The following is a 26,093-nucleotide window of genomic DNA, read 5'->3' as shown; positions in this document are numbered from 1 at the left end:
AGCTGGGGGAGTAAAAGGGGGTAACGCACCCTTCGATCTGGATCTAGGTCTTCTGTAGAGAGGTCCACCTGGGCGAAAGGAGCTGGGATTAGGAGAAGTTCTGGTTTTGTTCATCTGAGTTTCTGGCCAGCAGACAGGGGTTGTCATCCTGAATCTCAGGGCCGAAGGAAGCTCTTTATTCCCAAGAGCCAGCAGGGAGCAGAGAGGACTCATGACCCAGTTACCTCTGGAGCAAGCAGAGCTGCATCCTCTCCATTATGCAGAGCTCAGAGTGGATTCTCAGCCTGCTCTCACATTTTAAGTTTTCCTGCTTCATAAATATGCAGCGTTGTCAGTGTCTTATACTTCAGTGCCTTGTACTACAAGAGCCCACAAATTGTTATTTTTCTCTGACTTGCTTGTCTGTGTGTTTCAATTACAGATGCCCCTGTAAACAGCTCGTTGCTGTGCAGGTGCCGAGAAATGTTTTCTCATGCGTGGAATTGAGGATGGAGGTGTTTGAGAGCCAGAAGTTTAAAATCGGGCTGTTTCTGAGTGTGACTGTCACTGAGGGCACGGTTGGGTGACCCTGCAAGTCCATTCCCAGCAGGGCTGGGATTGCCGTGAGAGAGGCTGGGCAGAAAGTCAGGAGACGTAGGTTTAGTTATAGAGACACCGTTTATCCAACTCTATCTCATTAAACCTTTACCCTTTTACTATTCTTTTTCACTCCTACCATGTGTTTGTCCTCTTTATTTGGATCATAAGTGCTTGAGGGGAAGGACTGTTCAGCAGTACTGCCAACTTTGACCACAGCCACTAAGGAATATGTCAGCTCAATTAATAAATTATTGTAGTTAAAAGGAAACATGTTTCTTATTTTAATTTTTATCCTAGTGATCAAGCATTGCTAAAATCCTTATCATTACATATAGAGATATACTTAATTTATTGCATTTTTGTTTGTTTGGGATCATGTTATCCTCAACAGAAAATCCAAATAAACACTAACCTGGATCAAAACTCTTGTCAGTTGTGAAACAACGCTACATTTTTGAAGACAGGCTATGGAAAAAGCTCAAAATGGATCTAGGGAGGTTGCTGTGAGCATGGGAGAAAGGAGCAGGACACTGTACACCATCGCCTTCAGTTCTTATTGACATTCACTTTTAGTGGGGACATGCAAGTACAGGAAAACAACATGAGTTAATCAGGAACAGATCTGAAATCTTTTAAAAATGCCATTTACAGCCAATGGTACCATAGGCTATAGTTTTTAGCCAGCTAATCCATTTCAGTGTGGCCTAAATTCGTTGCTAAGCTGTCTGGCTGCTGTTTGCGAAGACATCAGTGAAGGCATTGACCTCGCTAATGTAACCTTGGTGGAAGGAAACCTGAACCAGAGGATGGATGAGGGCATTGCTGTGGCTACCAGAACTTCACTTGAAGTTGTAAGACGAGCCAAGTGCCTCATCCTTTTTTACAGCAAGGGCAGTGTCCTGTTATTACCTTTAAAACAGGGGAGATACAGGTGTTTGGCTTGTGTTGATTTGAGAAATCAGGTTAAAGCTGTTGTGCTTTCTGGATCATTTGCAGCGGCAGTATCAGCAGGCGGTGTCTGAGCTGTCTCGTCTGTGCTGCTGTCACTGCTGTCACTTGTCACGCTCTCTGAGTCAGCCCGTCACACTGATGAAATGCAATGGTCTTGTACTTTGTGCCTGTGAAGCCTGTGACTGGTGCTGGAGTTTCACAGCAGCACCATCAAAACCCTCTGAGCTCTTTGAGTGTGGTGGTTTGTTTTTTTTTTTTTTCCCTTTACTGGAGCCAAGCAGTGAGACCACAGGGATTACACCTAGAATTGTAAATACGAATTAGCATACCATGCGACTGCATTATGATCATATAATGTCAAAATGCAAGTTATATAGCATTTAGCCTTGAAAAGGAGAAAGCCTGGCAAGCAGAGGTAAATGCTGTGTTAGAGTGAAAGCACTTTCAGTTTCCCTGCCTATTAATTTGTTCCTTCGGAGTGTTGTTATTTAGTGAAGTGCCTTCTTGCATTTCTGCCAAGCCGAAGTAGCCACTGGGAAAAACTAAGTAGGCCAAATCCTGCAAATATCTAGAGAGCTCAGCCAGGGTGGCTGATGCTGGTCCAAAAGAGTGCGGGGACGGATTTGGCCTCAGACACAGCACAACAGCATTGAACAAAAATACTGCTGTAATGTTTTAATGCCGAAAGTCAGTTGCTGCAAGATAGCGCATAAAGAAGAATTTTTAAAGATAGAGTAATTCATAGTTTTGATTCAATGTGCAGAACCTGGGGTCTTCAGAGCTGCTCTCTGGGTCTCAGACCATGTCAGCCAGGGGCTATTTAGAGTTACAGACCATGTCTGGCGGGGCCCAGGACAGCGATGTACTCACCATATGGATTTCTGAAGTCAGAGCTCCTCAGCTGTCCTTGTAGAAATGCTTGTTCTGTTTCCAAAAGTCAATACTGAACAGACAATGTTTTATTTTGTATCCATTACAACATGTAAAGACATTTTCTGTAAGTAATAAACTAAAGGGAAGCATTCTGAAACTCAGGGAATTCTTGATTTCTGCTTTAGTTGATGGGCATTTCTGTAAGATTTATAAACTATCAGCTGCTTCTGGCTTCTCAGAATGAAATATTTTCAAACCTGATCTTAGTTACATATAGATGTTTTTGAAACATTGAGGCTTTTTGTTTTGGGGGAAAATAAGTAAGGAGCCTCTACCCCTCTTTATATAGTGTTTATAACAATTCATGCATAGTGACCTGGTAAGAGCTTAAAAAAAATCGTAAGAATTTCACCAACTTGCACTTTATTTTATAAAAATAAGCTGTGGGTTTTTGGTTTTTCGTTTTTTTTTTCAAACAAAGACAGCATTATTTCAAGTTTTAAAAAATAGTTTGTTTTCAGATTGCAATTGGAAGGCATTGAACTTTCTGTGAAATGATTTGGCGCCAACTGCTGAAGTTGATCGAGGTGCAGCCTTCAACATGCATACAGATTGGATCAGTTTGATAGATTTTCATGTGATGGCAGTGCCAAAGATTCTTCAGCCTGTGTAGCAGAGTGAACTTACTGTGTGTTTTGTGCACACAAGCTGTGTTACTTCCACGACCTTCCCTCAGCAGCATCAGAAGCTGTGGAGACCTGTGTTTGCATTTACACCCCTGACTAATTTCTGTTTGCTGAAGCAGAGAAGAAGCTGTTTCTTTGCTGCTTTGTAGCCAAGTAAGCAGTGACTGAATAAAGGATGGTGAGCAATGGTGTGGGGAGAGTGTTTTTTGGCTTCTGTGAAGCCTCCAGGGAAGAAAAAAATCTGCATTGTGAAAAAGGGAGGTGCAATCCTATTCCTATCCCAGCACTTTGCTCCAGGTTTAGCCAGTTTGTTCCCCAAGCCTTCAGTCCCCTTTCCAATACACAAACCACGCTACTACTTTTGTACAAATTTAGTCCAAAGCAAGTAAGAGCTACAGATTTTAATCCCCGTGGAGTATTCACATGATAACTGGGTAAGCAAGTATTGCTTTAAATAGCTCAACACATTGCTATTATTCCAGTGATATGCAATCCAACTCCCTCTGAGTGATCAGAGGAGAGATTTTTGGCTGCCAGGTATCTCTCTGACTGCCTTTGGGAGAGAGATGTGCTTACAGCATCTCCTGCCGAAACCAGTGCTGTGCCCTCCTGTTCCAGAGGGACAGGGACCGCCTGGATTGGGGGGAATGGATGGCTAAGGGCGTTTCCCAGCTACCTCAGCCTGTATTTTTAATTTTGTGGCCAGGCAGTTTGCAGGTTTTCCTTCTTTAAGCCCTTTCCCCAGGTGCCCAGCACCACCCCACAGCGCCTGATGCACAGACGGCCGTCGCTGGCACGTCCTGCGTCCGGTCCCTATGGGACCCTGCCAGGGGTGGCCTGCCCTGTGGACGTGACAATATTTAGGCTTCTCCAGGACGCTATTTTTACATGACAGCGAGGTGTTGGCTCCGTTCCCGCCTGTGCGTGGGTGCTGCAGGAGTCATCTGACCCCTGGCACGTTGGTGCCGCAGCTCCCGCTCCCCCGGAGCTCCGAATCGGCTCCTCGCTGCCCGCCGGACGCACAGCAGCGGTGCCTCGGGTGGCACTTCGCCCCTCGAAGGGAATTAATGCGGGAATGCCTGAAGATACAGGTACAGTGTGATGAGAGCCTAGACCTGAACTGACTTGTTTTTCGTCCGGAGCTGTGGTAATGAAATCACTGATACTGTCATAAGAATAATTATTCTGTGTTTACGTGGAAATGCAGCAGAGTGGAGGAAGTTGGTTAAACATTGATTTTAAATTATGCTTCGTATTCTTTTAATTATACGAATGATGATTTGGAAATTACAATGATACTGACACTTAGCTGACAGTTCAGTTTGTTAACTTTCCTCATTTTATTTAATTTACACTGACTTTAGAATTTGTTAGCTTGTAATGAAAAAAAAAAATTTCTTTATGCAGATATATCGGAGTGCTGTTCCCATATCCTTTCTCATTGTAATCTTGCTAAACACATACAAAAATACCCTTTACAGTGCTGCAGTAATGGGTCCTAAAATTCAGCCGGGATTTTTAGTAACCACCTTTGGAGTTGGTAACTATTTTATTTTAACAATGAGGGCAGGAGGTTAGCTTGTTTATGTGATGTGAATTTTGCACTGAGCAGATGGTGAGATCTGGAGCTCTCGTGCGCTGGTACTTGTGCTGTGTTGCATCTCTTATGCATGGTTATATTCACATTCTGCTGGATAACACCTGTCCATCTCTGGTCCCATAAACTCTGTATTTAGCAGTAAAGCACAGGTTGCTTTAGTTGCGTTGTTTGTCTGCTGTCCTGTATCAGCTATAGGTTTCTGGTTTGATTGTGATCCACAGGAAATGCTGGAGAAGGCATTAGATCCTTTCCTCTGTGCCAAGGGAAAGGCACTGTAAAAGCTGTTGTTTATAGATAGTAGAAGCAGGTACACATTTCCAAATAGGAATGTGATTCTTGAACCATGTTATAGTGTATTTTTGGACTACGCGAATGAATTCAATTAAATAGAGACCTACTGACATACGGAATTATTGAATTTGCTGAACTGCCTGTCTTACGGTCTGGGAACTAAAGAGAGGAGCAGTAATAGTGCTTTGCTGTAGGAGCCACAACAGAGGTCTGGGAAAGGGCAGTGAGCATTTCTGGGGGGGTGTCTGGACCCACTCAGAGCAGAAAATCCCCATTGGGGAAGCAAGGGAGCTCATGTGTGCTGGTGTGGGGACAGTCCAGCCTCCACATGGTGAGATGGAGGGCTCAAGGGACTATGTAATATGGACATTTCAAGGCAAAACTTCTTTAGCTTTCTCTTCATCCTTCTGATCTTCTGCTTTGTTGTGAGATGCATGGAAGAAAAAATTATTGTGTTATAATGTCAAGGCAGTGTAAAGCGCGCAAACACTTTTGAAATGGCTTTTTACACAAGCTGCTAGTTGAGAAATATGGTAAAACAGGTTTTACCGCTAGACACTTAGCATGCTGTTGGAGAACATCCATTTATAACACAGCTGCTGCTTGGGCAGGTTTGGTGCCTGTCCATTTGGGGACATGTGCTCCCTCTTGCCCCAGTGGCTGGACCACCGGGTTGCAGAGCCAGGCAGGGCTGGGACCAGGGAATTGCTCTTCCCTGCTGCCAAGTGTGGTCGGAAGGTTGGATGGGGAAAGGTTGTGGAGTCGCTCTTTCACAATTGCTCTTTTTCCTCATCCTTTCTGTGGAAAGGACCATTGAGGTTCTCAGGGCCACACAAGGGTTCATAATGAATCACTAGTTCTTCGGGGGAAAAAAAAAAAAAGCCAGACCCCTCATCTAAAGTAAATTTATAGCACATACCCATGGAGTTCTCTGAACCCCATATGAATTACCATATTACTTATCACTGTGTTATATTACCCTCACCCTCCAGGCCAGCACAGGAAGTACTCTTAGTCACTGTATTTTACACATAGACACAAGGCAGGGAGGGAGCAGGGGCCAGTTTTAGGCACTTAACCCCAGGAATAATCCTTCACAGCATATTTAGAGTCACTTAAATGCTTGTTTCCTTTGCTTTCATCTGGGTGTTTTAAAATCCAACCCTGAGTGTTTTGACTGGGCCAACACAAGTAGAGTTTGACAAAAAAACCCAATGCGAACTCCAATCTCTTAATTCCAGTCGGGTGCTGCTGCACTCATCTACTTCTCCTTTAATCCTGCTCTACGAAGATTGCAAATTTAATTCCCCTTCAGGCTGCTGTGAACCACACCCTCCCCAAATTGCTTGATAAAACATTTCAGCAATCAGTGCTTTGCCCTGTTTCTCAAAAACTTAGTAAGTAAATAGCATTTGGGTGTCATATTTGTTTATTTTGATTTTCAGCAACGACCTCTAGCTACAGGGATGAAAGGATTCAGTGCCAACACAGAGATAATTTTCTGTTGATTTCTTCATGCAGAAAAATGTCTGTTATCAGAACTCTGCCTTCTTGTTTCAGAGTTGGAATGTAGTATGTGTCTTTGAAAAAAGTGAACGTTTTCATGAACTAAATAGTTGATAATGGTAATTTTAGATATTTGTGTCTTTTTGCTCAAAAAAAGCTTCCACCTCATGAAGTGAAGGTTGTGAAGAAGGGATGTTCCTGGTGAATTTATAGAAGAGCCAGTAGTGCTGATAGTTGCTAAAGAAAATGGATGTGGCTTTTATGCTGATGCAGGATTGCTGCTAAAGGCAAATGATATTAAGTTTGTATGAGCCCAAAACAAACGAATGGTACTCTTTTTTTTTTTTTTTTTTTTTTTTTTTAACCCAACTTCAAGAACAGAATGAAAAAAAGTCCCACAAAAAGAACAGGGGAGGGGAAGCCCCCAACACAACAAACCTCTCGCATTTCTTGGGTTTTCCATTTACTTTTGCCTTTAGGCTCATCTTACAATGGGTTCTGCACTTACCCATCCAGGGATCTTGGTGAGGAATTAGCACTTTCCCTGGATTGAGAGGTACTTGTTGGGATTACAAAAACTTGTTCTTTAGGAATAAAATATTTATTCACATAAGTGTTGTCTATCCATTCAAATTACAACTTACTGTTTAGTTCAGAATACTCTTTAAAATGTGCATACAACATCTCACAGAATAGAAAGCACCTGTCAGACTTAATATGAAGTTTCATCATTTGGCCCTTTGTCATTTCAGACTTCTGTATTGACCAAGAGCAGTAAATCCAATGAACTCTCTTTTTTTTTCAGAACAGGGCTAAATAATGTGGAGTAGATGGGATATGTGACTTTATTTGTGTCCCTATGTTGAACAAAGGAGGTAAAAGTCTTTATTATTAAGCTTCATATTTGAGGTTTGATCCAAGATTGAATGTATGTTTAGAATAAAGCTTCTTAACTTTTCAGTACTTGATTTCTAAGTTCAGTATTGGTTTCTATGGGTCCTTGTGCTAAATTAAAACCTAAGGCACCAAACTGGGAAAAGCATTAGGACTGTGTTGAATTACGTAGTTTCTGGCTATATGTTCCTTCATCAGGTCTGTAACCTACCATGAATTTTTCCATCATTTGGCTGCCCAAAGCCTAATAGCGAAGAGGTTTGCCATCCTCTGTGTGGACCAGTCCTAGACAGGATATTTTGCCAAGGGTTTTAAGCAAACATCAGCAGTTTGCTCACGGCACATTGAAGATGAGAAGAGCACAGTGACATTTTCCATCCGGAGTGGAGCATGACCAGGGACTTGCGAATCTTCTCCCTTCTGCCACTGCCATCAGCTGCTTTTGTGCTGCTTCCAGAACATTCCTGTCTCAGCCAAATCTTGTCTTCATCCCTCACGCCTCATCTCAGTCCCCACTGCTGTTAAATCCTGCGTAGTCTATTGATGCTGAAGGAGCTATGTTTATTCAAAGGTATTTGGGGTTTTTTTGACCAAATATTGTGAGTTTTATGGCTCCAGTGTACCTGTCACAGAGTCAATCTCTGTCAAGCTTTAGCCTTTACTCCAAACAACTTCTGAAAACAAAATGCTGCACTTTCATTTTAAAATTGAAAAGCAATATATATTATCATATCCTGTTTTTCACCTTTATAAAAGGCTTAAACAGTTTGCCTGAAATTTTCCCTAAAGAAATGACCTTGAGAACACCGAACATGCCGAATGTCTGTAAGTGGTTGAAGTTTGGCAAAGTCATAAGCATATTGAAAATATCAATTTACGGTTGGCATGAGGTGTCTAATACATCTTTAATACTGAGTGGTACCACTGCCCTCTCTTCCCTGTGATACTTACAGCAAGTGCATACGCCTCAAGCAAGCAGTATAGAAATAAATCTAAGAGAAGTATCTTATTTGACAAGTTGTTTAACAAACCAGTGCTAATTCCATAAGCCCTGCTTTATCCAGAACTGCGGAATTGTGTACTGCCTAGCCTGAGTCTTGGCATCAGCAATGTGTGAGCACTGGATACTTGGCAACATTATTGGCAGTGATGTCCCCAACCGATAGGTCTTGTACGCCCATGAACTGCTGTGGAAAGTGTTTTTGTTCCTTTCTTGCCAGTTTTTGTCCTTGTCAAAAAGTATGTACAGTCTGATCTGTCTAGAGTTTAAGGATTGGTGGAGATATCTCTGGTAGAGCAAAGTGCAGTCTGGGAGAAAGGGAAGTTTGGAGAATCAGGCATTCATTGGTATTTCTGTTCAGAAAAAGTATAATTTAAACTTAAGAAGGAAATTTCTATTTTTCCTAAATTCTGCAGATCAGGGTATAACGTAAGCATTTAATTTTTAATGAGCTCTTTAGTCAGTTATGTTATGAGTTGTCTCAGATCATTACATTCTATCAGTAATTCACTCTTTCACTCATTGAATGTGTTGATTGTATCTTCTGCTGCTTCAAAGACTGATTTTGATACATAAAGGCATAAAAGAAGAATGCCGAAAATTGCCATATAAACGTATTTCTTTAAAAAATAATTTGAAACACAAGTTAAAATTGTAAGTTGTCTAATATTATTAGTTTCTCAAAATTGTGTCAGCAGTTGCAATTTCAACATAAAGCACAATATATTTTAAAATATGCAACCTTAAGCTAATATATCTTTAGTGATGTCATTTTGTTATGCTAGGTGAAAGACTAAATATTTAAAAGTCTTCAGAAGCAGCTTTATAATGAGCCCAAAGGCACTGTTTTCCCAAAATAATTATTCATTTCTCTACCATGCATATTTTAAATATTATCTGTGTTACTCCAGATTAATAGAGGAATTCCAACAGAAATCTTTTTTTTTTTAATTTATTGTGTATCTGAGTTACTTGTTTCTTTCTAAGTTCTAAGCCTTGATCCAGAGACCTGAAGAAGAGCAAATGTGTCAAGTCCTGCCCTGTGGTGCTGGATACTGATCACCACATACCATTGTGGAAAGCAAAGCTTTCTGTTTTCTGCTCTTTGCAACAATTTTCAATTTGCAACAAATTTCACAATTGTTTCACAATTCACAAAACAGATTTGCAACAATTTTCAATTTTCTGCTGCTTTGCAACAAGTGCAGCATTGAACTCCCAGATGCAAGAAAACGAATGTAAAAATTATTTTTTTCCTCTGGAAAGGTGACAATATTTTCACCGTAGGGAAAGGAGGTATGTTTGGCGCGGAGGGCTGCCCTCAGGAATTGCTGACCGTGTGTCCAGGTGCCTCTGGCACATGCTCTGCGCTGCGGCTGGGACCATTCAGCCAGGTCACTGCCCGTGGGACACACCGCAATGGGAGATCGTGCCCAACCATGTATCTCCACACCATCCAGGCGCTGATGCCGCTGGAAAGATGCTGTTTGGAAAGCCTTAGCCACGGGGAGAGTTGACCATGGGAAAAAAAAAAGTCAAATGTTTAATTGTTCCAATCAGAATTTTATATTTCAAATGTAAACTTTTAGGTCAAAGTGTTCTGGGTGTGATCAGTTCTCTTTAAGTCTTCTGTGAATTAAATGGTACAAATTCAATGCTCGTTAGCAATTTTGGAGAGAGCAAACCTACTTTATCTAGAGTTATAGACTTTTAGCTACTACTATACTAAGCAGCTCAGAAAAGTACTTTGGTTTCTTACAGGATTAATTCTTTTTCAGGGTGGGTAGTTTGTTTTGGGCAGGTTACAGCAAAAAGAAATTCTAATATCAAAAGTTAAGTATTGCAAAGTGCAGAGTTTCCTCCATTTTCTTTGGAGGAATCAGTCAGACACTTTTACTAGCTTGAACTGTGTGCTGTTTGCTCTGTGTGAATTTGAGTGTCTGTCTTTCTATGAACTACTAATTGCCCATCATGCTGCGTTGTTTTTGTTGGAGATGTACTTAATTACAGCCAGGGCTTCAGTAATAGCTCCAAAGTTCACATTGCCTTGAGCAGGACTTTTTTGACAATTCCAGAATGCATGATTTCAGAAGACAAGGCAGAATGCAAATGCTATGGGCAGCTCAATCCCGTGTATCTCTTTGGGGAAAACCAAAATAAAACAACATCAAAACCAAGACAAAAAACACCACTTTACTTACAGAAGTAGAAAGTGCCACTTTGGGCAAAACTTGCAGTAACTCCTGTTGAAGACTGGCTGGGAGGCTCAGCATCTTACTGAAATACTTCTTAATTACTTAAATGGTCACCCATGTCCACCACCTTTAGGTATCACCAACCTGTTCTGATGGGAGGGATGAGGGTGAGAATAGAGGAGGAAGAGCAGCAAGGTTGCATATTAGAGAACAAGAGACAGATGATGCTGTTACTGATTTTGGTATCGTCTGTTATCATATGTGTTCATAGTGGCAGTACCATCACTGCCTCTCTGTATCATCCCTACCTATGGTTAAGATACAGACGTGACTGTTGTTTTGATGATGGTGGTCTTCTTTAATGAAAATCAATCTTGTGGGGTTTCTTCCCCTCTTTGCCTCCTGTTTTTTTTGTTTGGTTTGGTTGGTTGGGTTTTTTTGCCTTTCAGAAGGCTTTTTTGTTCGATAGCAATTCTGATATTACAATGGGAATAAAAGCTAAAGATCTTGCCCAATCTGAGTTTAACCCAGCTTCATATAAATTTATTAATCATTTCACAGCAGTCTCACACAAAAAGTTACTTCCTTTTTTTTTTTAAATGTTGATGAAATAAAAGGGTTGCACAGCAGTGACATTATTCCTTGACTAAATCCTGGAGGGAAACTCATCTGATTCCCATTCATACTTAGTGTATTGGTCTATAAGAGGTTGCTCCATCTTGAATGTTAAGTTGATAAGTTTATTTTGAAGCTAAAATAAAAAAAAAAAAAATTCAGTCGCTTTGAAATAAGTAATCTGGCCTTAGAATACGAATGCCACATTAAAGAAGAAGAATGTAATTGAATATGTAATTTACTTAAGATGCTTGAAATATTTTCCTGTTATTAGTTCTTCAGGTAGGCAAAAAAGCCAAGCCTTTTGAGTTATATTAAAGCCCCTTTATAGTTAACTGCCTTGATGTTTGCTCTCTAGACTCTTGCTAAGTATACTGCAATAAAAATTGATGCAAGTACCACAGCAGAATTTCAAGAATAAGGTCACATCTCAGCTGTTCCACATAACGCACCGGGATGCCAATTTATATTGTTATTATCAACAGCCCAATAAATGCAATTTCTAATTTAAATCACAAGATGGCAGCAAATTTTTAATTCACTTAATATTTTACTAACCTAGATAAATCTAATCTCTTGAAATAATGGTTTTCTTACGAAATGACACCAACCTTTGTTTAATGATCATGGTATTTACAGACATGCCAGTGTTTCAGAAGTATGAACTCAAAACATCTACAAAAGTGTATTTCAATTTAAAAGACAATTACCTTGAACTTTAAGGATCAGTAGCTCACAGTACAATAGTTCCTAAATCCCATCAAAAGTATCATGGATAAAAACAATAGCTTTTATCTTTAGTCTTGATTTCTTGAAGAGAAAATGCAACAAAGCATTTTTTAAAATTCAGTTGGAGGCTCACAAGACTAGATCATATGGATTCTTTCCTCTATAAGCAATTCTCGTTTATGTTTGAAATGTTCGCAGACCTGAGCTTTGAAAGTTATGAAATAAGAAGCTTGACTCAGCTCCTTTAGCAGATCTTTTCTCCTGTGCTAGCCAATACTAGAAGTTAAAACTGTTTGATCTGCTTGCCTTGTTTTGTCCCAAGTGTTAATTGTCATTATTTGTAGGTGTTACAGAAGATGCATTTGATGGCCTTTAAAATGTTCTGCCTTTTGTTTTTTCTTGCAGTTTCACAACCACAGGCTGTACATAGCCAACTGGAGAAGCCATCAAGTACTGCAATTCTCTGCAATAACTGTGGAAATCCATGCAAAGGAGAAGTTTTGAGAGTTCAGAACAAATATTTCCATATTAAGTGCTTTGTTTGCAAAGGTAAGTGCTGGTGACAGCTGTTCCAATGAGTAGCATAAGCATGCCCGAAAGGATTTACTGTAAACTCTACGCTTACTGTAAGACTGCGAACATCCTAAATCCTAAAAGTGGAGTGTGTTTGGATGGTTATAAATCCGTGGAGTTTACTATAGAATTGGGATCCAAAGAACAACAGGTGGTGAGAACTGGTAGTGAAACACTGTCTGGAGTTGGCAGAGAATAACATTTACAAAGACAATCAGACAGTATCCCTCTCCCAGCTTTCTAGCACGTGGGCCGTGGCCATGTCTGTTTAGACTCTTCATGTTGGACTGTGATTGATCCCCAGTGTGACCCTCTGTGCTTTTCCATTTTTTTGGGGGGGGAACTACTTGGTTTCCTCCAGGTTGGTGCCTCGTGATCCAATATTGGCACATTGTGAAAGACAGAAGGATGGTCAAGGAAACAGGGAGTTAACTGATGTGACACCTCTTCTGTAGATACTTGGTTGTTTGAAAGATTATTTAAAAGTTACAAAGATCTTATTTGTTTTACATGCACGAATGAGTAAATGTTAACTGATGTTTACTGGACAACCTGCTTACTTTGCCATTAAGGGACACATCAAATGACATTTATTAATCCTTGTAGCACAGCCTAGAAACACGAGCATGGCTCTAGTCCCAGCTGTGTTAATATGATTATTTCCATTTCTATTCAGAGGAAATTGTTAGAAAGAAAATGGTTATTATCTGTCAGCTACACTTATATTTTTACAAATGTCATGGAATTAAGTATATGGTATTCAATACCTAATTCAGTCTTTAATGATCTAGAGAGACAGGATTAAATATTTAGCTCGATAATTGTGCTATTTGCAAAATTACATAGCAAGAAAAATAAGCGTAGTGTGCTGTCCTAAACAGCAAAAATATTTTGGTCACCTGTTCATAATCAGAATGTATTTAAAGCAGAACACAGCCCATACATACATCTTTCAAACTCTCTTAAAGCCACCTGTTCTTATGGCAAATTTTATTATCAAATTAATTTTTCAGACCTAACTCAGGAAGAGAGCAGCTAATTTGTTATTTAGGGATCTTCATCTCCTGCATGAAGTCTCAGTAACATACTGATATGTGCTCCATATAATTATCTTGATGAAATCCAAACCCCTCTTAATACAGATCTCTTAGCAGAAAACATTGGCAAGTCCTATGGGAGGAGTGAAACAGAATTATACATCCACATTTTCATTTCATAGGGCATCTCCTTTTAGAGTTTGCCGGGTCACCTGCAAATGCAGCAACTATATTCTGAAACTCTTCACTGATCCCAATTTTAGGCAGTGTAGAGTGCAGAAGATGATGATGAATGTACTGTAGAAGCTGCATTTCCCCTACCTGTCTCTAAGAGATAAGGAGTTTGTTCGCTTCAGGCAGATCTTGGATAAAATGAGAAGAAAAAAAAAATCACTATGTTAACAAGCAGGGTAGTGTCTGTCAGCGCCCATCAGACTCAGCTGGCACAGAAGGTAGTGTCAGAGACGCGTGGTTAAACTGCTTTGTGGTGTCAGCGCTCTTGGAATACTTATATTCCTCCTTACTAATAATTTTGCTGAGTTTGTACACACAATTGTCGGGCTTTTTCCCCTCATTAGTTAAATGCCATGATTCCTTTTATCACTTTTCAAGGGTTTCCATCGATTTACTGGCATCCTTCTGGTATCTGTTTCTTTGTTTGTTTCTGGGTTTTATTTGTTATTCAAGAAGCATAAGTTGCTTCCTAGTGTGGATTTACCATGTTGCTATGTGAGAAGAGCTTAGGAACAGAACAGAGCACTGAACATGCATTTCACTAGCTAACATAAAGGGGAAAAAAGTCAGGTTAGAAAGATGCGATTTGGTTTCTAATTATGTGCTCAAATCAGTGGATGAAAAAATATAGTTAATGTGTTAGGATTTAGCCAAAAATTGGTACTCGGTTCTCCTGGCCAGTTGACCACTTACCTCCATTCAGCCTTGGAGGAGAGGTTTGTGACACAACCCTTTTCTGAACCCATTTTCTTGTCATGCTGCTGGACTACTGTGCATGAGCAGGGTGATGATCCTGGGAATATATTTACCTTACAGTTGACTCCTCCCTGCGGTGCATTTGTTTGGATGGTACTCAGCGATGCAGTTTGCCCCCTCTCACCTCATCTGCCAAAGATAGCACCTTGGAAGAGGCAATATGTCGGGTGACCAGCCCAGCTGCAAATCAGTCCCAGGACAGATAATCCCACGTGTGGGCTGCCGCGTGGCCCCTCTGAGCTGCCTGCGCCTGCCTGCTTAGGTTGACTGCCTCTGCAGCAAACCATCTCATCGCCTTCATCGAAAAAACCTTAGATCTTTGTAAAACTGCAGAAAATGGTCTTCCTCCTCACAGTATTTACAGATGTATGATGGTGGGGACCACAAGCTGATAAAGAGCCCGTGAAGAACAATTACAATTGACCATGTCTTGAGAGGATGTCTAGAGATGGTTGAGGTCTGTTTGAATGACTTGATCAGTGTCAGATGATATTACACTGGAAGAAGTCATACTTACCTTTGAATATATGTGAAAGGCAAAACCATTTCTTGGATAGTGTTGGATAAATTCTGAGGTTTCAGGGGGACAGACATTTAATTTTTTTTTTTTTTTTTAGGGTAGAAAGGTAGTTTTGTATATTAACATACTGTGGTCTGATTATTCCTATGAGGTCTGTGAGTTTCAGAATGGTAACAGCAAATATGTAGATGCCTTTTGTATTTAAATTAAATTATATAACCAAGGAAGGTTAGTATAAAGTCACTTATTCCTGTCCGGTTCATAATTATATTCCCCAGAAAATTATTCTAAACAATTCTAAGAAAAGTTTTAAAAATTTAATAGTTCTTATTATTCAAGATTGAGATACACATCCAGGTTAAAAATTTTAATAGCGATACTGTGAACATCTGCTAGTTTTGCTCAATATCAAAGTTGAATAGGACTTATGGAGGAAAACAGGCATTATAGATAACGTTTATACTCGTATCTCTTAATATGTGTTAAGGTGCACATCTAGTCTGCTAGTAAGAGGCTGTAGAAAACATGCCACCTTGTCTCACTTCAAATGTTTACTCAATTTTTACTTTAAAATATCTCCCATTTTAATCAGGTTTAATAAAAATACAGTTATAATAGAAGTAGATGCCTTTGAAATAATAAGACAAACATTTTATTCATTAGACTTCAAGAGCTTTGGTTCCCATGTTTGCGAATTCTCTTATTACTTCTTACAGCTGTAATGAAAACACCGAGGAAAATGACAAAAGGTGATAAAATATTGATGACTCATACTATCAAATTAAAACAAATTGTATTGTCTAGTTCATTCTGAGGGTGTCTGGCAGGTCAGAACTGCTTGTCATACAGGGTATGGTATTAGACAAATACCCACTTGGAGCTTGATTACAACAGTGTAATTAGTGAGCCAGTAGAGACAGTGACTAATGTAGAATCATATGTAGATAGGAGAGATGTAGGTGCTGCAGTTATATTATCCTGGGTAGCCTCTTTGATCTTTCTTATAGAAATTACCTTGTTTTAGGAGTGTTTGTCAAGTATTTATTTTTCTGGGATGTGATATCATCCTGGCATTTCCAAAGTAGCAGTAACTGATGTCAAATGCAGTATTTAGGAAATATTGGAAGTGTGAAATCAAAGCCCAGTGTTTCTAAGGGGTCTGGGTAATTTGGTTATTATAGCTTTATATAAAATCAGAAAACAAACTTTATTTTATATAGTCACCCTAGCAGACCAAATAATGGACAGTCCATAGTGTGTTTGCAAATACATTTGCATACAAAAATTCTGCAGCCTCCACCCTAGTTAAATGGGAAAACCAATACAATCCTGCAAAAAGCTGTTCTTTGTACAACATAACTCATACATGAAATGAACCATAACTTGTATCTTTGTCCTTTACTGATTTGGTCTTGATGAAATGAAGCAAGCTTGCAATCCAAGCAACAGATGTGAAAACATGGCCATTGTGCTATAGCAGCTTCACTATGTACGTCTCTTGTTTTGCCCCTTATGTTTGTGTTTTATGTATGTGTTTCTGTGGGTCAGCATTTGTGATTCTTGTGGTATTACCAATTCCTGGGAATTGTGAAAAAGCCCTGGGCTTTCTATATCACTTCTATACCATTTTTTCAGTAGAACATACAACACAACCCAGAGTGATATGACTTATTTTGAAGCCATGTTAACAGGAAGGAGTAAGACGGAGTTTTCATTGAAAAGGTTAAAAATGTCAAGTAACTTGGTAAGAGGAGTGATTTGTTTGTTAGATCAAACGCATCTGCCAGGATATAAATATGTTAAAAGCTACGCTGTGTAATCTGAGGGACTTGCATTTGAACATAGCTACGGGGTTTCATGTTTCGGAATGGGAGTCATTTACGGGAAGCTCCCTGGTAAGATTTCTGAGTCCCAACTTTTGGCCAGGCAGTAGTGGCTGATGGCATGTGCGGTATCTGAGGCACTGGGGATGCAGCACAGAGGCTCTCATTGTTCAGGCGCTCTCAGCAACGTGCCCATCACTTCCCAAGTACTTCAGGAGTTCGTAATCCCAGATCATATTGACTCAGTGGAATAGGAAAAACTACGCTTTTGATGCAATACTGTCAGAGTCTGGCTGGGACAGTATGGTGGGTATGGAGTTAATTTGCCAATGTCACATTAGCTTAATGTTTCATTTAATTGAATTAATGATAATAATAATGACAATTATCACTTTTGCCTGGAAAAGGGATTTAATGCAGTGGCCAATGGTTCTATGTGGTGGGTTGGAGATTTTTAAACTTTAAAAATCATCAATCTGTAACGTTCCAAAAGCAGCTCAATAATTAAAGCATGAAAACCATCAGTGAAGTCTCACAATCACAAAGTAATTTTTAATTTTTCTGTTGTTTTGATCACATCCTTGTTAGTTGCAACATTTCTTTGGATTCATGAAGAACATTCTGCAACCCCTCATGTCTTGGTTGTACACCAATCACATCAGCACTTTAGCGAGAGCTTTACATCATGGCATCTAGAGTCTGCATTTTTTTAAGAGCATGTTTCATGAATTTACGTAATATTGGTAAAGTGTGGGAAAGGGACAGGGACAAATCACAGTTAAGCCTATCAGTAAAGGAATATCTTCCTTACATTTCAGTAAAGGTTATCTATCTGTCTACCACAGGAAGCCAAGCTTCTGTTATTTCTGGTTTCCAGCTTGATTTACCTCATTGAAGGACATTAAGCTTCTGGTGTTTTAAGTTTTTAGGGCATAGTAAAGCTATACATGCTTAATCTAGTATTTATACCCAGGATATTACATAATACCCCTGCTTTACTTTCCTACTAACAGACAAATACAATTTTCTTTAGTCTTTTCATTGCCTTGCTTTTCTCCTTATTTATAGGTTTCTAGTCCAAAGACTGAGAAGTTATGTAGAAAGTTAAGTGCTCTTTGAAAACACAGATAGGTTTTTCAAATAAGTAATTACTGAAATTCCTAGGAGATGATCCAAACTACAAATAAAGCCACGGGCAGAAGATGTTTCCATTGTGGAGGGCTGGTTCCTCTCTGGGAAGAGCTACTTGGGAGAGATGCTTCACTGTGCTGGGAATGCTGAGGTAGATTTACATAAAGACACCAAATAAATGAAGAATAGTAAAACTTATCCTGATTAAATTGAAGTAGAACTGGGACAAAAAAATCTGAATGCATTTAAAAATTATGCCTGATGTTCATTAAATAAAACTTTGAATGGTAACATAAGCTTTGCAGGCAGTAGAGTTATTACTCAGATAAAGCAATTTGAGCATATATAATTTCAACCCACATTAGATAATGTCATGCCTGTAATTCTTTTCAATTACTCAAGTTCTCTTCTTAGGGTAAAGTTTTTTCCCCACACAAAAAATGTCAGTGTAAGGTTGCCTTTATGCAGGGAGACTTTCTCTCAGTATTACAGTTTTTCACATGGGGATACAGCATGGGTACAGCCAGCATGTAGTTCCTGGGTGTTTTGATGCACTAAGGTGATGTGAAACCTGCATGGACACCCAGAGAGAGCTGTCGCATAAAATTCATCACTGCCACGGTGGCGTTATTCCACCTCCCACTTTCGCAAGTCATTAACACGAGACCATCTGCCATATCTGTGCATAGTCAGAACAAACACTTAATTTGCAAACCTGTAACTGGAACCCAAAACATCATTATGAAAAATCGGAAAATATTTAATGCTGTTGCTTTACATGTTTTTCAAAAAAAAAAAAAAAAAAAAAAGACAAACTGTTTTAGTTAGTCCGGCAAATGACAGCAGCATTTTATCATAAACAATTAAGCTCCTATTAGATTTAAACTGGATTAAACCACATTTCTCTTTTTCTTCAATCTCTTTAGCATGCTTGTAAATTTTAAATAACCAGATTGATTCCTTAAAATAATAAATCAATATAAACCAAGCAACTTTTCCAGTTTTCCCAGGAGTTGCTTTGGTAGCTTGGAACAGCCATGTACATAGTGCTGTGAGGATCTCTCTCACCCTCAACACTGTAGGAGAGCTTTTATAGGGCAGTAACATTGTCTTTAAGCTACTGGGAAATTCTGCTTTCCTGAAGGGAAATGGAAAATGGAAATGCACTTTCTAATGCAAAAATTACTAGATGTGTAGTTCACATAAATTACAGGAGTCAAGTTACATAGTGCACAGGAAATTCCCCAAACTCTCTTTCATTTTTATTAGTACACCTGAGTCGTTAATGCTTTGTCAGTCTCCGAAGAGCATTCTGAATCTCTAAGTGTTTTCCTGCACTGAAGTGTGTACTCCACAAATTAATTTACAGGTATCATGGTCAGTGCAGCCTGAGAGCTTCTGTAGATATGCTGTACACTGTATTGTTTATAGCTTTATCAATGGTACACAGGAATGGTGAAGTATTGCAAGATGGATAAGATATAGCCCAGAGTTCTCTGTATCTTACCCGCTGCAGAAAGCTGGTTTGGTTTTTCTTTGGCAGACCTGTCTGCCTTCTGCAGTTCCTGGTCAGGAGCTGGGGAAGGGGCCAGCAGGTCTGCCCCAGACATTCCTTGTGCTGCATATGCCTATTTTTTTTACCTTGGACTATTAAAAAAAAAAAAAAGTGAGATTATAGCTGGTATTTCAGATATTATAGCTAAAATGCTGCCAGTGACTGACAGGCTTGAGTATTCTCGATTTCATTGACATCTGCTTGGAAAGACTTAGATATAATCACTCCTGCCTAGGAAGAGTGATTGCATTATATGGATTATATATATATACCACCACAAGGCTCCTTCTCTCTTGCTGCTGCCTCACCTGTAGACAGAAGTCTCAGATGTGAATTGTCCAATAGGTCAGGTGAGCTGATATTCCCATGCAGACTTTGCATGGCCAGCAAACTTCCAGGTGAGGAAGACTTCTCCAAAACCTTTGTGAAAAGCTTACCTAGACTCATCCACACCAAAGCATGGAACAGGAGTATCACAGTGACAGTTGTCTTCTGGAAATGGGCTTAGACTGCTTCAAATTAATTGCAGTTCAGTTTGAATTTAAGTCAAAGCTGTAGCAGTGGAAGTTTGCCAGGTGGTTGCTGTTGCTTCTCACAGTCACAGTAGCCAGGAGGAATGTTCCAGATATAATGATGGGCTTTTGGAGAATGGGCTCCCAGACTGCATCAATGGTGTATGAAACCATGCAATTTAGCTGCCAAATGAGAATTATACCAGCATCACGCTGTGTCATTCTTGGGATGTTAGTCAGCCACCAGGCTTCATCTCAGGGATGAAGGAGAAGTACTAGAAATGGGTATGAAGCTGCAGTGCTGAGGAAGAAAACGTTTATTTAGCTCTGGGCAAGCAGAGATCTCTTTCTTGTTTTCTCTGTAACAACCTTATGAACGAGTCTTGCTTCTTCCATTTATTTTCAGGGTCTCCGCCTCTCTCCTGTCTTGAATTCACACCTGGTTGCATGCAGTTGCAGGTTCATAAGCAAAATGCTTGATCGTCTGGTAGGTTGAAAGCAAAATGGGGCTGGCTGGATGACAAGAAGACCAGTGCATTTTACTGCTATAGTCTGCTGTAGTGTACAGCAGCACAGAAAATGTAGCATCCTCTGAGCCTCTCCGGACAAAGCTGATTTTCAGGCCCTGCACACAGCCGAAAAATTCATGTACTTTCAGTTGACTTATTTGCCAGCAAGGAAAACAGGGATGCATTTTATATTTGTTACAGTGCAAACAGAATACTGATGACACACAACAGTGGGCTAGCAACGTGCTTCAAGTGCATTGATTAATTGCTATTGCTGATATTTATTTTTATAGGCTGTGGGCAACAAAGAATTATGGAGTTAGATTGACTGTGAAATCACATAGCAGAAATGACAGTGCTCCAGTGCTACCGGACAGTGCTACTGTTATGGACAACAGGCTGGGCAAAAAATAGCCTATTTCTAAGCAAATACAGGAACCCCTCAGATCTACATGAAGTATTTTGGTGTCAGGTAACTGCAAACCATCTTAATGAGTGGAATTACTGAGTTGTCAGAGAAGCCACTCTGAAGTACCCTCCTTATAAATGTTGTGGATATCTTCCATCTCAAGTCCCACAGCATGTCCAGGTACTGGCTTGCTGCCAAATACCATAGGAGGAGACAAACACTTATTCACTACTTAAAATTACTCCTTAATCTTGTAACTGTTCAGGATAGAGCGTTGCCTTGATACGCAGGGTAGTACCAAGACATGAGCTGAGTTACTCACTGTTAGTCTTTTCATTATCATAAGTGCTGTGTTTGCAGTGCTTTTCTTGTTTCGCTGAGATGAACTTGAGTAACGGTTGGAAACTGTTTCTAGGTTTTAAATAACCCTACCTCCAGATACTCATTTTAGATGACAAGTGTTGGGTAGGAGTGGATCCGTGACATAACGCTGATTTCCTGTCCTAGAAGAGTAAGATCTGGTAGTTATGATACCTTGAAATGTGCTCCCCAGTCTTCCTCCGGCTTTCCTTTCCCTCAATTATTGTCTCTGGAGCATCATCTCAGCTGGGCAGTGTCCCTCTGTCCGTGTAAGCAGCAGGCAAGGGGCGACAGCAGCTCACCCAAGGGATGGCTAGTGGGTCTCCTTTCAGACCTACTCTTCTCAGCTTTAAATTGGGACTATTTTAATATCCAAGCCAATATTTAACTGGAATCCCTGTGTTCTCTTCTGGTCAGTTGGATGTTGAGTTAAATCATATCAGATGGTTCAAAGAGTTCAGGAGCACATGAGGGTTTTGCGTTGGAACTGGCGGTGGAGTTGTGTGAAGAGTAGTAGAGGAGTATTTGGATTGTGGAGAAGCTGTGACTTCCCCCAGCCTGCAGAGTTGGTGGGTAAGAGGAAAGGTATAACCATGGAGACTCCCTCCTGTGCCCCAGATTCACTCATGAGCTAGATTTTTCTTCATTCGTGAGTAAATATAAGGACTTTAGAGAGGGTAGCACCTCTGTGAACTGTCATGTACATGGTTTCTGATATGGGCATATGCCAAAATGAGATTGAAAGAAAGGGCCAAAAGCCCACATTGTTGAGTTTTCTGTGCCAAAAATACATTAATGAATTTGCTTTCTCAGGGGATTTGCTTATAGCTAATGAGTTTGGAGAGAACTCTAGAAGAACTAATGACCATTGACAAGAATTGAGATTAAGGGGCCAAATGTGGCATCAAGGTCTGATACAAATGATTTTTGAAATCTCTTGGAATGCTAAAACACTAAAAACCTGTGTAACTGATATGGATAAAAACTTGTGTGATACCTAAGCCTGTTTGAAATCTTTTCATCCCAGCTTTTTCCTCTGAAAAAATACTTTACAATGTACCTAATGTTTTTGCATGAAAAGCGTGTTTTAATTTAAAAGCTGTAATGAAAAAAGTATTTTTCTTTAGTATGGCATATGTAAGATTGTCTCAGCTAAAATCTTCAGAAGTCACGTTTTTAGTGACATAAAAGCAGCTGGCTTTATAAAAGAAATATTTAAGAAAGCTGTAATCCTGCCATAAAGATGTTCTTGCACTAGACTGAATCAGTAGTCATACTGATGTACATCAGATTTAATACCCTTGCTGAGCGGAAGAGGTTATCAAATCTCTGAAGAAGAATAAGCATGTTGGCCACTACTCTCAATTCAGTTTTTTATGGATCTAATTAGTTCCAAATAACTTTGTATCATAACGTATTTATATGTCAGTTGATTTCTACTACTGTATTACACAGAAGGTAGTACTGTCAGTGAAAAAGAGCTTCTTTCCATACTTGCCATGTATTTTCTGCTGTAACTCTAAAATTCAAGGGCAGTTGAATGAAATTGTTAGGTATTTGTTATATTGTAATGTTTGTGAAGTGCTGATTTTATGGAGTATGACAGATGCATCTGCTTAATTAAGCAGAAGCATTAAGTGAAAGGATTGTATTTTTGAGTGTTAATATTTATATTTTATGGATGATATTGGGTTTAAAATACTCAAACTCTAAGAAATTTTTTAAAACCTCATTTTTTTTTCTAGTTTCATCCAAACTTGTTTCACATTGGATACTTTTTGTGGTTCTGTGATCTCTCTCATTCTTTAAAAGACAGTCCCTTTAAGCTAATATTTTAACCATATATCATGATCCCTTTTTAATATTGCTCAGACAACATTCTGAAGTTATAGAGATCTGAGGCCTTTTTTCCATCTTTTTTCCTTCTTACCAGGATGCTGTTCCACAACTTCTTTCCTGTGATCGTTAAAAACATTTGTATTAATATGCAGCCTCCTTTTATTCATCGTCAAGGTTCCTCCCTTGTTTTTGTGACAACAGTCTTACCGGGTTTAAATAACTCTTTATCTTTTCTTTAACTCTGTTTAAACATCAAATGTATGTTGAGATATTGTTTCCTAAGGGGTTTTTTGTTGTTGTTTCTGTTAGGCTAAACAAGTCAAATTCTGCTTATCTCTTAAAATAGGCATTAATTCTTGAGGTCATCCTGATAGCCCTGCTCTGCTGTGAATCAGTCTTTTTTGAAAATAACTGAGCAAGATATACCCTGTGTGCTCACAAGCTCTGCTGTCTTTAGTACTAGCCAGCTGTGTGGAACCTACTTAGTGCAGTGCATCCTTACTTATTACTTCAAAATATTAATGACTTGCCATTGTCCTGTGATCACCAATATTTGCAAATCTTTCTTTCCTTCTGCCACTCAGAAGGGATTTTTTTTTCTCATGTTTAAAGGGATGACGTTTCGTCTTGTGCATTTAAAGTAAACTTCTTTACCATGTCTCAAGGTATCCAGCTCCCCTTCTGTCTGCATCCTCCTCTGCACTGGTAAAGAGTATGGGCTTTGGGTCATAGCACATTTCACTGCCATGGGTCTGCTTTGTTGTACCAAGAGCATTATCCCTATAGGCATTTCCCATAGTCATTAATCAGCTGTACTAACAGCCTTCCTTGAGGCTGTGCTTCCCCCTTCTTCACAAACCATTGTCCTCTCCCTCTTGGCCACTTTTTTAATTGCAATATTACCCTGCGAATTTTTTCTATCCTATCTATTGCTCTAGAGCTGCAGCTAGGTGAGGTTTATAGTACTTTGTTTATCGAAAAAGTCACGTATCTTGAAATAGCTCTTTGCAGGAAGTAAGTCATTGGCTCTGTATTGTGGAGCAAATACATTGCTAAGTTGTTTTTCCTTCTTGTGGTCCATTTAATTTCTTTAATTTCTTACATGAATATCACTTTAGTGTGGTGTGTAGCAAAAGCCACTAGAAGAACCCATTACTTGAGCTTGCAGTTCACTGTCAGGCTGCATCTGATAATATTAATTGGAAAGCACAGTAACAGGTATAAGAACAGCTTATGTAAAAAATAATTCTTAATCTTTATTCTGCTGTGCAAATGAACATGGAGCAATTTGTGTTCCTCCTTACTGAATTCAGCTGCTCTTTGCAAAGAGGGATGGCAATGCAAAGAAGGGCCTGATTAGAGGATGCCAAGCTCAGCTTATGTTTCAAAGTCCAAATATCTTGGGTTTCTGGTTCTCTTTGGGTGAACAGTTTTACCGAAGGGTTTCCTGAGAAGTCTGCATTAGTGCAAACTGCTTTGGAGTAATGCACAATGAGCTGTAGTAATTTTAACCTTGGTGACAGCGGAAAGGAAGGCAAATAGGTTCAGGGTGAGGCAGGTTTTCATCAAATGCCAGTGGCAAGGCTGTCACCAACCCCATCTACCCCAAACCTCAGCACCAGGGCCCTGTTAGCAGCACTGAGACAGGCCCTGCATGACCTCCCTTAAGGACCCACGCCAGCAGTAAAAACATACAGATTTGCTTCTGCTTACTGCTTGTTTTAGCAAGTAAGTAGTGGCAAGAGTGCATGACAGAGCAGGGACAGATAATTTATGGGTTCACTTCCAACTCCTTGTCTTCCTCTTGTTATGGAAGCCCAGCTCCAGGTCCCTCTTGGATGGCACAGACCAAAACCTGTAGGTCAGTGCCTGCCCCGTAGCTCAAAGGAGTTCTTGGTGGCTTTGTTCAGGTGCACTGCGATTAAGGTGTGCCATAAAGAAACATTATATAGGGAAGTAAACCCTCCCTGCTCACTTAAAAAGTTCTAATTATGTCCTAATTTAATGATTTTCTCTTACAATCCACTCTGCAAGTTTAAACACTGTATAGTACAATTTAGAACTACTCTAGTGCGTTGTTGGTATCAGCTCAATGTGCTGCTCAGCCTCCTCTTAAATCCATAATTGATCTGTGTTTTTGTCACAACAGTACATATGTAGGTGAAATACATAGGCTGAAAGAAACCTCTGATATTTAGGAAGTCATGCAATATTTTTGAAGAATCTGTTAAAAAAACATGTCCTTAGTAAAACTTAGAGCAAGGGTGAGAAAGAAGAATGTTAAAACAAATGTGTTAAGCCTATGAGATAAACCACATGAACAATGTATTGCAAGATAAATCTTCTAGTCCATAGTTGTAGTCCATGAGAAATGCTATATAACTGGAATTATTTTGACTTAAAAAAAAGGTTAATTAAGCCATGATTCTGCAGTTCTTGGTCATATACTAATACAGTTCCAGCATGGTTGTTGTTTTCTGTCTCTTAGTGGTTAGGGCCATCTCCAGGGAGAGAAAAGATCATGATTTAAATGTCTACTCAGGGTTTAAAGAGGGCCTTGAGCCCAGGCCTCCTGTGCTGCGGTCTCTAGCTACTAGAAAGATTATTAAAAAAGGCAGGTGACCGGATGTGGTTTTGAATGAACGTGACAGGATCTTATGTGTTCAAGGCATTTCTGTGCTGTGAGTGTGTGTTATTTTGTGCCTTGAGCATGTCTACTGGAGATTTGTTTCTCATTGTTTAGATGCAAGATGACCGATTCTGGCATTGCAAACAGGCTTTGGTGTGAGCTGGGAGGCTTTACGTTTAAAAACCAAAGTGCCTGTGGACTCTCAGTTACCTAAGCAGAAATCTCAGTCTTGAACTTTAGATGTTGAGGTACCTCTGCTGTTCTGGGACCAGGTCACTGAACAGCTC

At 39.7% G+C, this 26,093-nt stretch overlaps 1 protein-coding gene and 1 long non-coding RNA gene across 3 annotated transcripts in view; one reads left to right on the top strand and one right to left on the bottom strand.

Annotated features, from left to right (window-relative positions):
* Window positions 1-26,093, top strand: part of ABLIM2 (actin binding LIM protein family member 2) — a 144,111-nt gene that overhangs the window by 27,341 nt on the left and 90,677 nt on the right. The window contains exons 1-2 of one of the 2 annotated variants that reach the window (XM_065634970.1): window positions 4,056-4,180; window positions 12,325-12,468. In XM_065634970.1, coding sequence (XP_065491042.1) covers window positions 4,165-4,180; window positions 12,325-12,468 — 160 coding nt within the window. In that variant the 5' untranslated portion in view covers window positions 4,056-4,164. Of the gene's footprint in view, window positions 1-4,055; window positions 4,181-12,324; window positions 12,469-26,093 lie in introns of those variants that run through there. The other variant, XM_065634969.1, reaches the window with a different exon arrangement.
* On the bottom strand, window positions 8,993-14,527 carry LOC135988767 (uncharacterized). Its single transcript, XR_010606224.1, has 3 exons — window positions 14,457-14,527; window positions 10,582-10,724; window positions 8,993-9,876 (listed from the first exon to the last, which is right to left on the bottom strand). It is a non-coding gene; the product is annotated as an uncharacterized LOC135988767 (long non-coding RNA).

Source organism: Caloenas nicobarica, chromosome 4, assembly GCF_036013445.1.
Source record: "Caloenas nicobarica isolate bCalNic1 chromosome 4, bCalNic1.hap1, whole genome shotgun sequence".
NCBI lineage: Eukaryota > Metazoa > Chordata > Aves > Columbiformes > Columbidae > Caloenas > Caloenas nicobarica.
The sequence above is the reverse complement of the archived record's forward strand: the minus strand, read 5'-3'. Positions and strand labels throughout refer to the sequence as shown.